General features: G+C 42.9%; 1 protein-coding gene across 2 annotated transcripts in view; it reads right to left on the bottom strand.

Moving 5' to 3' along the window:
* Positions 1-6,619: 6,619 nt before the first annotated feature.
* The window catches only part of GLCE (glucuronic acid epimerase), a 128,675-nt gene continuing 117,634 nt past the window's right edge, over positions 6,620-17,660 (bottom strand). For both annotated transcript variants that reach the window (XM_068272447.1, XM_068272448.1), the window contains exon 4: positions 6,620-9,540. In XM_068272447.1, the coding sequence (XP_068128548.1) occupies positions 8,516-9,540 (1,025 nt within the window). In that variant the 3' untranslated portion in view covers positions 6,620-8,515. The remainder of the gene's footprint in view (positions 9,541-17,660) is intronic.

Below are 17,660 nucleotides of genomic sequence, written 5' to 3'. Positions count from 1 at the left end.
CATTTAGGATTACAAATGTGGAGGGGAATCTATAAAATAAATGATGAAGGGAGGTTTATTATAGCAGCAAAAGGTCATCCCCCTTTCTAGTGTAGCGATGGAAGCAGACATCTTTCATGCTACACGGCACCCTTTTCTATCTATACTATCGAGCCTATAAGTAATTTTGTATAAAAATAGCTTGCATTCACTAATAATCTGTCCTAATAGGAAATGTAGATCTACTCCCATCCATCTCCTGAGATGCTCTCTGTTGCATGCTCTACAACTTTAGATCTGACAGAAAACGTGACGCCGTTCTGCCCATCACAGCACCTTGATCGGGCAGTGATCATGTGACAACTGTTACATCATGAACACAAAGTAGTGACACTTGCCAAGGTGTTGAAAGAAACTTCTTGGGTTAAAAACGTGGGATATGTCATGGCTGGCAAAGCATGTAGCCACTGAACTGTCATCACACCTGATTTGCATACTTAAAGACTAGAAAATAATTAAGTAGAGAAACTAGGACGATAAGCTCCAGAGCCCATAAGCCTGACTTTTTTAAACTCAAACTAGTGGCTGAATGTTTTCCTCGTTACTGCAGATTAGCAGTGCTGTTAGCAGGGCTGTGGAGTCGGAGTCGTGGAGTCGGAGCAATTTTGGGTGCCTGGAGTCGGAAAAAAATGCACAGACTCCGACTCCTAATGAATTTGTAACTGTTTTAAAATAGAAAATATGATAAAATGTTATATTTCTCAGATAATAGTCATTAAAAATAATGTATATATACAGTATATATACACAGTAATAGCTGTGCTCAGTCCACAAAAATGAAATAAACCAATCAAAATTAGTTACTTGTGCTGCTTCAATAAAGCAGTCCCCGTATTTTTTAAGTCAGATATACATATCTGATTGTGACTGTATATATGATGTGTACACAGGAATCTCTTATATATACTAAATAACATCTATGCTGTAAGTATAAAGCCTGATGTGTAGCTGTGTCACTAATAGAGATGGTCAATGAGATGGAAATAATTCTGCATTGATGCTGTTTTATGCAAATGTATGCACTCTCTTTGCTCATGAAATTAAATAATTTGATAGGTTGTTAAAATTTGGTTTGGTGACTACAAATTAAAGGGTACCTGAGACAGATGAAAAGAAAAGTGTTATACATACCAGGGGCTTCTTCCAGCCCCCTTCAGGCTAATCAGTCCCTCGCTGTCCACCTCCACCAATTGGATCTTCTGCTAGGAGTCCTGGTAATTCAGCCAGACAGCACAGTCTGGCTACGTGCCGCTTCCATAGCCAGGAGCATTCTGCACCTGCGCAATAGTGCTGCGCAGGTGTAGTATGATCCCGGCGGCGGAGTGTGTGCATGCGCACTACACCAGACTGGCTCAAGTACCTGGACTCATAGCAGAAGATCCAGGTGGCGGAGGAGGACAGCGAGAGACTGATTAGCCTGAAGGGGTCTGGAGGAAGCCCCAGGTATGTATAAAACTTTAATTTCATCTGTCTCAGGTTTACTTTGTTACACAGTAGTACTATACTCTACATATGCACTCCCCACAGAGCTGCAGGGAATCCACTGAGAATGCTGTGCACATTGAACACAGAGGTGTTGTCTGTCACCCATAAACCTTGTTCAGATTAAGCATGAAGAATGTGTAATAGAGGAAGAATCTCCTCATTCCCCTGCAGAGTACCTGCACATCATTCTTACATGTACCCACAGTTACATTGCCTAGGGCCTGATAGATGTTCTTTGTTCTGGTTTGTACCTTTTACAAGTACTCTTACCAAGGACTAGTTTTAGTCTAAAGGGAATAAATATGACAGTCTCCATATCCTTCTCACTTTAGTTGTCTTGTAAAATTCCTAAGCGTTGGCAGTTAAGAGACTAATTTCACGTTACATACTGTTAATTAACAAAATTGTAATATGCAAATTAGAGGAGTCGGAGTCGAGGAGTCTGAGGAATCCTAAACTGAGGAGTCGGAGTCGGTGGATATTTGGACCGACTCCATAGCCGTGGCTGTTAGTTGTCTCAGGCGCTGACACAACTAGTACAGATGACCCCAGTATTTTCCTCAGTATAGCTGGAAAAATCAGAACAGAATAGGAAGCAGCTGGCTGAACTTGGAAGCCAGTTAACCCATAGCCGCTTCAAATGAATTTATTTAGTTTGAAGACTGCTGTGCAATGTAAACCTATGTCGGCAAATCTTGTTTGGCTGCCTAGTGAAGCCAAAAGAGCGGGTGTCAGGGAGCAGTTATATTTACCTGTTCCGGGGGCTTCTTCTCTTCCTCCACCGGCAGCTCTGAACTTCCGACAGGTCTCCGGGCTCCCGATCACACGATAAGACATGTGATCGGGATCAGAGTGGTGGAAGAAGGTTGATGGAAGAGACTCTTCCATCACTCCTCTTCCACCACCGGTTAACGCCGACATGGTCTCCTGGATGCCGATCACGTCATCTCATGTGATCGGAACCGGGAAGACACAACGGGGTTACATAGCTGCCGCGGTGGAGGAGAGAAGAAGATGATCCAGCCATCCACACAGGTAACTATAAATGCTCCTTGCTGCCCACTCTGCAAGGATGGGGAAGGCACACTCCCCCAGATGAAGGATAAAATTTGTCCCTGCAGCAAAATAAAGTTTTACTTTATTTGGCTGCTAAAAGGTTAATAGCTGCCCTTTGTACTAGACTGCCAAAGGTTTAGATGCAGATTAAAAAATATACTCAGTCCACATACAGAACTGGATTATATGGTAACCGGGTCAATATAGTTTATATTTCAATGGATCTCATCATGATGTTTAAGGTTGAGTTAAGTACTTTCATTTTGGTGTACATTTGAATTTACAATGTAAGATGAATAGCGTCTTATATTTATTCCCTGTGTTTTTATATGTTGTACTATACCTTGTCTCATGTATTGTCTTGTCATTTACTTCCTGTTTTTCCCATCACTTGCTTCATAGCAGACTTCACCATTAGTTGTGAAATTTTACTTTGTACAAAATGCATAAAATATAATTGCTATCTAAACACACTGAGAGGGCTGAGCTTTCTCTCCCTGCCTGCTGAGGAGATGAAAGCAGCTGAGCCTGTTACTATACAGCCTTGTTGACAGGAGGTCGTATTCAACTAAGACTGCTCTTTTTCTGTCAAACACTTCAGCTGTATCTGTTATGACAAACAGTCAGCCTGGTAGGACAGAGATTTTACAACAGCGATGAAAGGGATGCTCTAAGAAGCATAGTGTTGCAAGGATTAAAACTTTTCTCTTGGTTTACCTGCATGATGTGTCTGCATCCGACAGAATTATCCTTACTTCTTGTTCACATATTCAAACAATTATTGTGATGTTTTAACACCTTTACACACTATCTCCAGCGGAAATTAAATATTTTCCTAAAGTTTTGCAGTCTGGATAACCTACTGGTAAGGCTGTTGCCTTTGATGTAGGATTTGAGCACTTTGACAAGCATACAAGTAAAACGATCGTGGACAAATTTCGGCGAAGGCTGAAGACGAAAGACAGCTCGCACTGCACCTGCTTAAAGACCGGGGGGTGGTGCTAATGCTCTTCCCCCTACAAGTTGTTGCAACTCAGGTGGGGATGACACGCAATTTAGGCACCAGCTGTTGCCGGTGTCCAAATTACATCTATATTTCTAATTTAATCTCCGGCAATCACCGATGCCCAAATTAGTCACTGAGCTGCACCCAAATCATTAGTGCAGCTGTGTTCCTAAATTAGCGATCTTGCTTTTACAAAGGTTTGAATCCCAGCTCAAGCCAGTACGTAAAACAATAAGGAGGTTTTGAACAAGGCTCCCTAATGATCCTGGTCACCCGTGGAGTGCACCTTAAGTGGCTCCAGCTGTGGCACTTTGAATCTGCCAGGAGAAAGCGCAATATAAATGTTCTGTCTAATAGGATTTGTATGATTTAAAAAAATGGATCTGTCTAGTCATATACTAATTATTTAGGTATAAAATACAGAAGAGAAACGAATATCCAACAATAAAATCCTGAATACTTTAGTTAAAGGGAAGGTTCAGGGTGGCTACTACGCGCCTGCGCAGCACAGCCCGGAGGACGTCCGATGACGACAGCGCGCCCCCGTGAGGCGCATTTTGAAACGCAGAAGAGCCCGACCTGGCAGCCGGCCTGGCCAGGTCGGGTCGGCCACCGGAGGGGACCGGGAGCCTGCGGAGCGGCGCCGAGGGCACGTCCTGGCTGCCCACGGCTGGAGGAAGCCCCAGGTAAGTGGATGGGCATTTTTATTTTTTTAAGAGCCACCCTGAACCTTCCCTTTAAAAAGGGACAGTGCTCCCCTGAAAGGACATAGTAATGTTTTCTATATATAACAAGCTATTATTTAGGGCTGTCTTCAGGAACTTGTATTTATAATATATTTTCCAGCTGGTGGCAACATTACAACTTCCAGGCACTGCCAGTCCTCTGTGACCAAGTCTAGTTTCACTCACTACTGGGAATAACAAGCACTACACACACCGGCCGATATAACAGCCCAAACTAACTTCCCTCATTGAAGCCCTACTTAAAGTGCTGAATTAGGTTGTAAGTGATGAACCTCCCTGCTGCCTATGAAATTGTATGCATTATAGTGATTAGAGTTTTTGAAGAACTCTGTAAAGCACTGTGTAAAAATATAAGTGCTATATACATTTATAATAAAAATTACTCATTAAAATGTCTAATTATGCATTAAATGCCAAATACCTGTTGGAGCAGATCATTGGTGTCCATCTACTATTGACTGCTGACAGTGGGTTCTGGCTTACATTGGTTTTGCTCCCCACATTTAGTGCCCAGTCCCCTCTACTGAAGGGCGATTACGTGGCCACTGTAGAGAACAGGAAGTGAGCAGAGACCTGAACACAGACGACCTGAAGCATTTTGGAATTAATTTAATGCAAAATCTTTTTAATCGTTATTTTATATAAAACTAGAGATGGAAATATTAAAGGACAACTAAAGCAAGAGGGATATGGAGGCTTAAATACTTATTTCCTTTTAAGCAATACTAGTTGCCTGGCTGTCCTGCTGATCCTCTATACTTTTAGTCATAGACCCTGAAAAAGCATGCAACAGATCAGGCGTTTCTAGCATTATTGTCACATCTGATAAGATTAGCTGTTGTTATTCAGACACTACTGCAGCCAAACAAACAACAGGGCTGCCAGGAAACTGGTGGATGGTTTAACCACTTGAGGACTGCAGTGGTAAACTCCCCCAAAGACCAGGGCAATTTTAACTAAATGGGCCACTGCAGCTTTAAGGCATAGCTGCAGACTCGTACAACACAGCACACAAGTGATTTCCCCCCCTTTTCTCCCCACCAACAGAGCTCTCTGTTGGTGGGGTCTGATCACCCCCCCCCCCCCCGTGTTTGTTTTTAATATAAATATTTGTGTTACTTTTTTAATAAAATATGCTTTTTTTTGTGCTGTCACTGTGCCCACAATTCATCAGTGATGGTGGAATGCATGTCACAGGTGCTCAATATTGTAAGAATTAAACACAAGTCAGGAGGACATATACACCAACAGAGCAATGTTCTTCCCTTCAGACACCACCATAATAGTACTACAGCAGTTACCTTCTTGGCAAACTTCCAGACCAACAAGTGCATTCAGCTCATGTATAGCCTGGGAATCCAAGCAGGCACTTCATACTTCATACTTCCTTCAGCAATGTGAGTTGTACATCAGTGTTTTCCGGTTAGGCTACCTGACATAGCGCGGTATGCTCTGTGACAATTTTAGAGGAGGAAGTATGTAGCACATAGATCAGTTCATGGCCACTATGCTTCATTTGTTAAAAGCTTATCAAGGAGGTAATAGATTTACTACTATTATGGTAGCATTTATATGGACCTTTTATCAGGGTGATTCCTACTAAATGTGGAAATTTACCTTAAGCAGATCTCTAGGCAAATTTTACATTTTGGGGGGATAAAGGGCTCCTTCCTGTATTTTTTATTGAATCATTATTCCTGGCAATTTTCATAATCATGGGTCCTTCAGTGCTCTGTCCAACCACTCTTACAGCTGAGATCTCCTCAGTAAAGAAGATGATGGCTGCATCCTCTATTTGTGGACACCATATCAGTCACTCTAAAGGCTCATACACACGGGGTACGGCCGTCGCCGCAACCACGTGGCACGCGCGTGTTGCGGCGACGGTTCGCCCGTGTGTATGACGCGCGCGCCCTGAACCGTCGGAGCTGTCGCCAGGCGATTGACATGTTCAATCGCCGGCTACAGCTCGTCGCCAAGTCCCTCTGCATCCACACGGCAGCAGAGGGATTAGCGATGCGGCGGAAGCTGTCGCCGAGGCTCCTCCCCCCTGCCGGAAGCTCTGTGTGCCGTGTGTGGGTAGCTGTCGCTAGCCCGCATACACATGCGGGACTAGCGACAGTTCCGGCGAGGTTGCGGCGACAGCTGTAGCTGGCGATTGAACATGTCAATCGCCTGGCGACAGCTCCGACGGGCGACGGTTCGGGGCGCGCGCGTCATACACACGGGCGAACCGTCGCCGCAACACGCGCATGCCACGTGGTTGCGGCGACGGCCGTACCCCGTGTGTATGAGCCTTAATGCAGTGGTGCAGTGACTGGAAACTGCAACATCCTCGGCATACAGAAGATAGCAGCTGTCAGAGGAGTAGGACAAGGCATCAAGGGCCCTACAAGATCAAATTAGTTGTTACTGGTCAATACTTCTACTTACCCTGAATTCCAAGAGAGGGCTTAGTGTTCTGCTGTGAGGGGAAAAATTATTATAAACTCCAAACTTTAGGAAACGTTAGAGATTTTAAAACAAGAAGCAATACTAAATATCTTGTCCAATATCACTAGTTGCTAACCCAATAAGGCTGAAAAATGTTGTTAACAGTGAACATAAAACAGGATAAGGAAGCACACAACACAACTGGGTCGTTACCTGTAGCTTATCATTGTCACAGTGTTCATTAGCGAACTCTGGGTCGGAAGCAGTGATTGTAAAACTTTATTCCCATAAAATCTCTCTCACAGAAACTCTTCTATAATAAATAATGTGAATAGTACTTCAGTATATAGATGTATAAAAAACTATATGGCCTACTTAACAAAATAGGGCAAAAGGCAAGGATATGCTTCATCGTCCACAAACCAATGACGGTCAACTTTAGTAGCGTATTGTAACTTGACAATTAAAAGATTATTTACAATTGGTTCTATGGAACTCCATATAGCATTGCTCTTTGCACCAAGTTATCAAATGAAGCCCTATGTGATTTACAACTGGATCCAAGGTTGTCTACTACTGTAACAGAGAAGCCTCTAGCCCTGTTTTAGATGGATTAGCTCTACAGGGCAGAATCTTTGGAATCCCGGAAAGGGTAAGGTGGAGAGGTCAAGACGTTTTGCATCGGGACATACCTGTAGCAACATGCGAGGCATTAAAGTGCATTAGAACAGATAACCAGCATTTCCCTAAAGGGAGCCACACACACCGTTGGATGTTGGGATTACAGCACAAGAATTTTTTCAGCGGATATACCAATCACAGAACGATTGATCGATACTGCCTAAGATTTTGGAATAAAATATTATAGATTTTTTTTTTGCCATGAATGGTTCTGTACTATATAATGCAGAACAAAACCACTGTTCTCCCAAAGGATGCAATCAAGATTTTACATTATAGTGATTACATGTGCACAGATTTCAACTTAAAATTTTCTATCGATTTTGGTGGATTCAAAAGATTACTGGCATATTCAATTAACGTGGCAGGATCTGCTTGAATTTAATCTGCCCCATCTCACCGTGTGTGGCCACCTTATGGCCCGGAGCATTTCTATCCGCTTGTGTAAGCTTTTCTCAAATCTGTAACATTGATGAGTTGCTGAAAAGCAGACAGAAGCGTGCTAGTGTGCTCCTGCCCTTTATATAAGTAGGCAAGTGGAAAGACATAACAAAGAGAGGGTACGTTTCAGCCTGTGATGTCATTAAAAGGTAACTAGTTACCTTGTATGATTGTCAACACAATAATGTACACTGGGGAGTTGTTTTACCAACCAAATTAGCCAGTCCCATTAACTGATAATATTATGGATATCCCCCTGGGGGTTATATCTTAAGGTTTACAATGATCTTTGTTCCCTCTGCTTCGATGACATCATAAGGACAGAAGGCACAGAACGAAATGAGAAAACTCTTCCTAAAAATCTATCCTTACTCTATCCACTTCTGGTAATGACTTCACAAAAGGAACTACGATAGAATGAAACACCAGACTGTCTGACACACTGTAGAACTGCAGCTACCAGTATCCCCTGCTGATCCCTACGTAGTAGGGGACACAGAGTTGCTGGAGTTCAACAACAGCTAGGGAGGTCTCCTAGTAAAGATGAACATGTAAGATAATGGGCAGGACTTGGCTTCTGCCATACTTTAGACATCTTTTGGTTTCTGGCTGGTTTCCATATTCCTCTCTAGTTATGCTTGGCCCTTCCACCCTTTAAATAGGATTTCCAACGGCGGACAAATTCTCTAAATATAGGTGACCCATCCATACTTGCTAGAAGCTGTAGCTGATTGATGTGGGTAGTATGATAGTCCCAACGGGCAAGGTTAGGGGCTGTGCCGAGCATGAAGTGCCGTAAGTCATAGATACTTCCTGAACCTGTGTCATAAAGAGGCAACATGGCGCGGAGTGATTCCATTCCCCGCTCGTATAGCAGCCGTGCTTCTTTCCCCTGCTTTTCTCCAGCTGTCTCTTTAAGGTCATAGAGACCAAGCAGAGCATAAATGAAGCCGTTGAGTACAAAAGAGCTAGGTGTAGTAGGGTATTCCTCATACCAGTCATATTTGTTCATAAACACAGCTTTCACTCCATGCTTTTCTGATGGTAATTTAAATGGAGAAGTTGCTTTGAGTGCTGAGTCGAGATACACTTGCTCCTTGGTCAGCAAATAGGCACGCACCAATGTAGATATTGCCTGACCTTGGGCCATGGCAGAGTACCATCCTGGTTCCAGAGATTTAAAGCCCTCTCCCAGCTTTCTAGTCACCATAATTGGCCAACCACCCTTGGCGTCCTGATTTCTCACCAGCCAATCACTGGCAGCAAAGAAAGCAGCTGTGTGGGCAGTAGTGGAGATGGTGACATTATCCAAGTAACCGCTGCCCTTCACCACAAGGCGGACAACCTTTTTAGGCATGATCTTAGTCTGACGGACAGCCTTGGTATTGGAAAGTCCCACTCCCTTCTTTAAGTCCGTCAACAAATCACGAGTTAGTGTGCTCCAGGTGGTCCGAGGTCCCACCCCATAGTAAACATCATGGTTATGGAAAGCAATTAGCTGTGTGTTGGTCACATAGTGTATGGTGAACAGCTGGTTCTTCTCAGTGGTCTCAAGCACCACAGAAATGCTACCATTGGTCAAGAACTTCAAGTCAAGAGAAATAATAAAGTCTCTGGTGTTACCCAGCGTTAGCGAAGCTCCCTCTGAATTTTCTGGGGAAAAACAAAAACAAAAAAAATCAAACGGTGAATAAAGGTCTGGAGAACAACAAAATCAACAATTCTAAAACATATTCCCATATAATGTGCAATAGAGAACTAATACAATGTTGTGATGATTGGGGGTACAGTAAATACTGGATAAACTGATCAAGGCTTTCTTATACAGGGTAAATTGATAGGAAGACCAAGATCACAGTTGTCCCAGATTAACGAAGGCTTGCATCCAAACTAGAAAATAATAATTATGATAATTATCATTCTTGATTTATGCCCATACATTCCAGGTCATATTTATACTTTTTTCTCCTCTAGGCCAACTATCTTGTGGCTTTCTTTCCATGCACAGGGCGGCAGGCATTACTTACCTTCAGAGGCTGTGCCATAGCCTCCCACCTATACAGTAGCATCCATCTTCTCCAGAGAGGCCCATAGCTGCACGTTTGAAACATCTAAGGCGGTGGCACACGCTACTAGCACCACAATGTATACCAGATTTAATTCTTTGTTGTTAGCACCAGCTGGGAGTTGTACAGTAAAACCTTGGATTGAGAGTAACTTGGTTTAAGAGCGCTTTGCAATACAAGCAAACATTTGTGAAATTTTGACTTGGTATACAAGCAACATAAACAAGCAAAACAAAAAAAGTATACATGCCTCACATCATCACAACTGGGCTGATAGTAGTGCTTTCTTTGGCACTGCAGGATGGTGCTTCATTTTGCTTAATCTGAGTGTAGAGACTGTGCAAAGTCACATTTCCATGAAATTCTCAATAGTAACTGTCTTTGGTTGAGTTCCTTGTTAAAGACACAGGCACACAAAAAACCTTGGGAGGAGCCAACAGATGGCAATGATTCTGTTATAGTGAAAGTCTTTCTTACATTTTTATTTTATACTATTTTACTATAACTGTTTTTTTGGATTGTGGAACGAATCAAGTGGGTTTCCATTCATTCTTATGGGGAAATTCGCTTTGATATAAGAGTGCTTTGGATTACAAGCCTGTTTCCGGAACAAATTATGCTCGCAAGCCAAGGTTCCACTGTACTCCCATTGAAGGACAACCTCTTCCGGCATGCATTGTGGTGGTCTGCTACACGTGCACGCGACACGGTCATGAGCTTCAATCTGCAGGTCTCCCTGGACAAGATGGATGTTAGTATAGGGAGCAGCCCCCCGAAGGAAAGTAATGCATAATTCAGGCACATGTATAAATGTTAGTATCCAAGATGGAATGCAACTGGTTAATTTTCAATCTGCATACATTTGAACACACAATTTGCATAAACCTGTATGAACTCTGATTTAACCACCCCTACCAGTGACATCTATGCATCGGGCTTTATTCTTACAGCAGAGATGCCATTTATTATAGGTAAACGATTTCTGTATACACAGTCACAATCTGATATGTATATCTGATTTTGAACATTGTGTGTTTTTATTTTTTTCAGCACCGCACGCAACTTTTCTTTTTATGGTTTATTAATTAGTTTCTGTGGACTAAGAACCGCCATCACTGTATATTTATCATAACTATCATCTGAGAAATAAAAATGAATCGCCTCCTAATAAATTGAAACTAATTAAAGGAATTCAAAAAATATAACGATTCCGTGTACAGAATTGCTCCAACTCCACAGCCCTGCTTTTGTGCTTTCTGTACAACATAATAGGTCAGCAAAGGTCTGCAATGCAATTTATTTCCCATCAGATTTCTGTAGTACAGCGATAGAGACTGAATGCAGCACTGTGGTATACTGATCACTATTTCTCATTTCAGTGTTTGCCTAATAGGCTTCCTAATAATTGTCGATGGACTTTTGAATGGTTACCTTTACTCTTCAGGTAAAAACAACAACTTGCAAGGAGGAGAAAAGGAGAAGCTGCTGAGCTGAACACATTAATATGGAACTCAGGAGCTAGCCTGTCCAATCCAAGAAGCAGCAGGGAATGTTTTGGAGCCGTCTTCACTGACAACAAACAAAAAAGACTTCAAAAGTTTGGTGCCAGCTGCAACTGTTGAGGAGCCCAGTGACTTGGCATTTCTCCAGCCCTGACAGTTACTTTCTCCCCTGCAGCATGGTGGCCGCGTTCTGTGCTGCTAAAGCCTCTTACAGTATATAGAGATTGTTCTGCATCTTCCGCTCAGCTCTCCATTCTGCATCAAGGAATGGAGTAATGTCATAAAAATATCCAAATGGTCATTAGAACTCAATATGCAAAACTAACAAAAAAACAAACAAACAAAAAAAAGATACCAAATATCAGCTAATGTAAACTAGAACACTTCTCCCATCCATTTTCAAGCAATATAATTTGACATGTATAGTGTAAGCCAATGAAGAGCCCTTGTAATCCAGAAATGTAGGAAAAAAATGTCTCGTCTGAGTATGTGGTGATATCATTGAGCATCCCACTGAGGACAGAGGAGGGCTGGCTGACTGATAAAAGGCATCTTTTATATCAATGTGTGAAAATATCACCTAGGAGAAAAAGTGAATTGCACATGGGCCCCAGTCTCAAACTCAAGTGAAGCCAGTGGACACGCACAACACTTCCCATAAGGCCTTGTTCACACAGGCATCTCGGGGCAGCAGCGGTTTGTTTAGCCAGTTCCTAATAGTTACATAGTTATTTTGGTTGAAAAAAGACATACGTCCATCGAGTTCAACCAGTACAAAGTACAACTCCAGCCCGTCCCCCACATACCCCTGTTGATCCAGAGGAAGGCGAAAAACCCCCCACAAGGCATGGTCCAATTAGCCCCAAAAGGGAAAAATTCCTTCCCGACTCCAAATGACAATCAGATAAAATCCCTGGAACAACATCATTAGGCATTACCTAGTAATTGTAGCCATGGATGTCTTTCAACGCAAGGAAAGCATCTAAGCCCCCTTTAAATGCAGGTATAGAGTTTGCCATAACGACTTCATGTGGCAATGCATTCCACATCTTAATCACTCTTACTGTAAAGAACCCTTTCCTAAATAAATGGCTAAAACGTTTTTCCTCCATGCGCAGATCATGTCCTCTAGTCCTTTGAGAAGGCCTAGGGACAAAAAGCTCCTCCGCCAAGCTATTATATTGCCCTCTGATGTATTTATACATGTTAATTAGATCTCCTCTAAGGCGTTTTTTCTCTAGACTAAATAAACCCAGTTTATCTAACGTTTCTTGGTAAGCGAGACCTTCCATCCCACGTATCAATTTTGTAGCTCGTCTCTGCACCTGCTCTAAAACTGCAATATCTTTTTTGTAATGTGGTGCCCAGAACTGAATTCCATATTCCAGATGTGGCCTTACTAGAGAGTTAAACAGGGGCAATATTATGCTAGCATCTCGAGTTTTTATTTCCCTTTTAATGCATCCCAAAATTTTGTTCGCTTTAGCTGCAGCGGCTTGGCATTGAGTACGATTATTTAACTTGTTGTCGATGAGTACTCCTAAGTCCTTCTCCAAGTTTGATGTTCCCAACTGTATCCCATTTATTTTGTATGATGCTAGACCATTGGTACGAACAAAATGCATGACTTTACATTTGTCAACATTGAATTTCATCTGCCATGTATGTGCCCATATAGCCATCCTATCCAGATCCTGTTGCAATATGACACTATCTTCCTGAGAGTTGATGATTCTGCACAATTTTGTATCATCTGCAAAAATAGCAACATTGCTCACTACTGCATCTACTAGGTCATTAATAAATAAATTGAAGAGCACTGGACCCAGTACAGACCCTTGTGGGACCCCACTGCTAACAGTCTCCCATTTTGAGTACGATCCATTGACCACAACTCTTTGTTTTCTGTCCATTAGCCAGTTCCCTATCCATGCACACAAACTCTTCCCCAGTCCTTGCATCCTCAACATTTGCACCAGACTTCTGTGGGGAACAGTGTCGAAGGCCTTTGCAAAGTCCAAGTATATCACATCTACAGCATTCCCAATATCCATATTAGCATTCACTACCTCATAAAAGCTGAGCATGTTAGTCAAACAGGACCTGTCTTTAGTAAACCCATGTTGATGCTAAGAAATAAGATTATTTTCTACTATGAAGTCATGTATAGTATCTCTTAGTAACCCCTCAAATAGTTTGCATACAACTGATGTTAAGCTTACAGGTCTATAATTTCCTGGATCAGATTTTTTGCCCTTCTTAAATAATGGGAAAACGTGGGCTGTACGCCAATCCACTGGGACTCTGCTAGTTGCAAGAGAGTCACAAAAGATAAGATAAAGGGGCTTAGCTATAACTGAACTTAATTCTCTTAGGACCCGAGGATGCATGCCATCCGGGCCAGGTGCCTTGTCTATTTTTAATTTATTTAGTCTTGCCTTTACTTCTTCCTGCGTTAAGTATATAATATTACAGTTAGAAGATTGAGACTCTTCTGCCTCTGTAATTTGCAACAGTGCTGTTTCCTTTGTGAAGACAGAAGCAAAGAAAGCATTTAATAACTCTGCCTTACCTTGGTCATCCACCATTGAGTTCCCACCCTCATCCTTTAGGATTCCTATACAGTCAACCTTTCTTTTTTTTAGAGTTGATGTACTTGTAAAACTTTTTTGGGTTAGATTTGATATCCCTAGCGATTTGATTTTCAGCTTCGATCTTTGCCAGCCTAATTTCTTTTTTACAATTTTTATTGCACTCCTTATAATTGCTTAGTGCAGCCTCAGTCCCCTCCTGTTTTAGGACCTTATAGGCATTCTTTTTCCTCTTCATTTTATCCCTAACCTTTCTATTCATCCATAGAGGCTTTTTTTTATTCCTAGACATTTTGTTTCCATATGGGATATACATACTACAATATTGATTGAGAATACGTTTAAAAGCTTGCCATTTCCCTTCAGTGTCCTTCCCTTGTAGTACATTATCCCAGTTCACCAAACTTAGTGCCTGCCTAATTTGATTGAACTGTGCTTTTCTAAAATTCATAGTTTTAGTGGTCCCGCTGCCCCGTGGCCTATCAGTCACCAGATCAAACGTTATCATGTTGTGATCACTATTTCCCAAATGTTCTTGAACCTGCACATTTGATACATTATCTGGTCTATTAGAAATGATCAGATCCAGTAACGCATTCCCCCTAGTTGGTTCCGTTACCATTTGAGTCAAGTAATTGTCCTGTAGTGCTGCCAGAAATCTGCTGCTTTTACCAGAATGGGTAGCCTCAATACCCCAGTCAATGTCTGGAAAGTTGAAGTCGCCCATAATTATGACCTCATTTTTACTTGCAGCTTTTTCAATCTGCTGTAGTAATCGCAGTTCTGCAGCTTCATTAATAAGAGGTGGTCTGTAGCATACCCCAATAAGCAATTGGCAACTTTTATTTCCACCATGAATATTTACCCAAACGGACTCCACATCTTCGCAATCTTCCTCCATCTCATCGTTGAGGACAGCTGTAAAAGAATTCTTAACAAAAAGACAAACCCCTCCACCTTTTTTCCCTGTTCTATCCCTCCTAAACACATTGTATCCTTTTAAATTAGCTATCCAGTCATGGCTTTCATCCATCCATGTCTCGGTTATTCCCACAATGTCATAGCCTTTGTCATTCAGAATGAACTCTAGTTCGTCTATTTTATTTGCAAGGCTCCGAGCATTGGTTACCATGCACATTATATTTTTACCAACACATTTACCAATTTTGTTTACACGAAATGGGCTACTTGAAGTTTTACCAACCTCCTTAATCTTTACACTGTCCCCACCCCCCTCTCCACCCCCCATAATGTTAGGCTCCCACTGTCTTTTTACCTTATCTTGTCTACATATTGAGACTTTATCCTCCCGCCTCCCCCCAGATCCTAGTTTAAAATCTCCTCCAACCGTTTAGCCATCTTCTCCCCCAATGCAGCTGCACCCTCCCCATTAAGGTGCAGCCCATCCCTGCTGTAGAACCTGTAGCCGACTGCAAAGTCTGCCCAATTCTCCAGGAACCCAAACCCTTCCTTCCTACACCAATTTCTCAGCCACTTATTTAACTCCCTAAGCTCCCTCTGTCTCTCAGATGTAGCGCGTGGCACTGGCAGTATTTCAGAGAACACCACCTTGGAGGTCCTTGCTTTAAGTTTATCTCCAAGTACCTGAAAATCATTTTTGAGGACCTTCCATCTCCCACTAACTTTGTCATTGGTGCCAATGTGTACCATGACAGCTGGGTCTTCCCCAGCCCCACCCAATAATCTGTCAATTCTTTCCGCTACATGCCGAACCCGAGCACCCGGGAGGCAACAGACTGTACGGCATTCACGGTTTCTTCGACAGATTACCCTATCTGTGCGCCTAATAATTGAATCCCCTACCACCAGTACCTGTCTAGCCTTAGCTGCACTCCTATTCCCTTTCTCGTTACAGCAGTCTGCCCCTTGGTTGCTAAGGAGCACATCCTGCTGCAGCATTGCTACTCCTGAATCATCCTCCCCAATATTATGCAAACAAGCATACTTATTAGTGAGGGACAACTCGGGACTAGCCTCCCTGCCACTTTTTCCCCTACCCCTTCTAACTGTGACCCAACTAGCGGCTACCTCTGCTTCTTGCTCCGCCTTTACTCCACCAACCTCATCTTCACCGATTCCATCCAGTGTCTGGATCGTAAGATCCAAGCTCATCTCCATGTTGTGTATGCGTCTCAGTGTTGCGAGATGCTTATTTAGCTCTGCGACTTCCGCCTCTAACTGAGCAACACGCACACACCCAGGGCAACAGTAAACACCCTCAATCCGCTGATCAAGGCATGCATACATGGCACAGGATGTACACTGTACAGCATAGTCCAACATGATGACTATTGTGTGGGGAAATTTTATTTAAAGTAAACTGTGGCGGTAAAAGTTGAAACGGGAGAGGGAGTGAAGTTCGGGAGTGAGTGCAGCTGGGGTGGAAGAGGGGGAGGGGTGGAGGGGGAGTGAGTGAAGTTGGAGTGGAGGAGGGGGAGTGAGTAAGGTTGGGGTGGAGGAGGGGGAGTGAGTAAGGTTGGGGTGGAGGAGGGGGAGTGAGTAAGGTTGGGGTGGAGGAGGGGGAGTGAGTGAAGTTGGAGTGGAGGAGGGGGAGTGAGTAAGGTTGGGGTGGAGGAGGGGGAGTGAGTGAAGCTGGGGTGGAGTCCTCAAAACTTAAAGACTACACCACAACGTGTTAGCACATCCTAACCAATGCAAAGAACCGCAATGTTGTTTACATTTTTTTTTTTACCTGCTTCCTCTCACCTCTCTCTTTGTGCCTGTGTTGTAACGCCTGTTTTTAACGCCTATGCCACTTGTGTCGAAGCCACAGACTGAGTAAGCTCAGTACTGAGTCCTGAAGCTGACCAAATACCTCCTGTTACAGCTAATCCCTCCCCCTAGCTAATTACCTGCCTGTTGCAAGCACACTAGAGGAAAAAAAATGTACTTTTAAAAACTTTTAAAACTAACACTTGCGGCTAGATATCTGATGAACTGCAATGCACAAGCCTACCAGATATCAAAGCAGCAAAACACAAATTTACAAACAACAGCAATATAATATAATCAGAGCTCACAATTCCCAGCAGTGAAGTGAAACAGCCCTCCACCAAGATTAAGGCTTTGGCCTACACTTCCTGTTTAATATATCACCTGTGTTACAGCTAATCCCTCCCCCTAGCTAATTACTTGCCTGTTGCAAGCACACTACAGGAAAAAAATGTACTTTTAAAAACTTTTAAAACTAACACTTGCGGCTAGATATCTGATGAACTGCAATGCACAAGCCCACCAGATATCAAAGCAGCAAAACTGCTATTTGCTTTTGGCTGGACACCGGCGGCATACAGACCTCTTTACGAATATATAAGCACCCTCTTTATTCACTCATTACTAGGAGTGTGTACAGGTGACACTGATGCCTCTGCAAACCCCTTCTTCTGGAATCTAACCCCCCCCCCCCATTCCCTGCAGTCCATCATATGATGAATACAGCAGCCAGAATGTTTTACTCCTCCCACCGCTGTAAATCAACAAGTACACACCTGGCTGCACACATCACCTATTCCCATGCACAACTCCAGAAGTTCGCTAGAGCTGCGCCTAGTCTATGAAAATCTCGGCCACCTTGCATCAGACTCACTTCCTCC

Source organism: Hyperolius riggenbachi, chromosome 3 (assembly GCF_040937935.1).
Source record: "Hyperolius riggenbachi isolate aHypRig1 chromosome 3, aHypRig1.pri, whole genome shotgun sequence".
Lineage (NCBI taxonomy): Eukaryota > Metazoa > Chordata > Amphibia > Anura > Hyperoliidae > Hyperolius > Hyperolius riggenbachi.
Note: the sequence above shows the minus strand (reverse complement) of the source record. Positions and strands in the feature narration are given on the sequence as shown.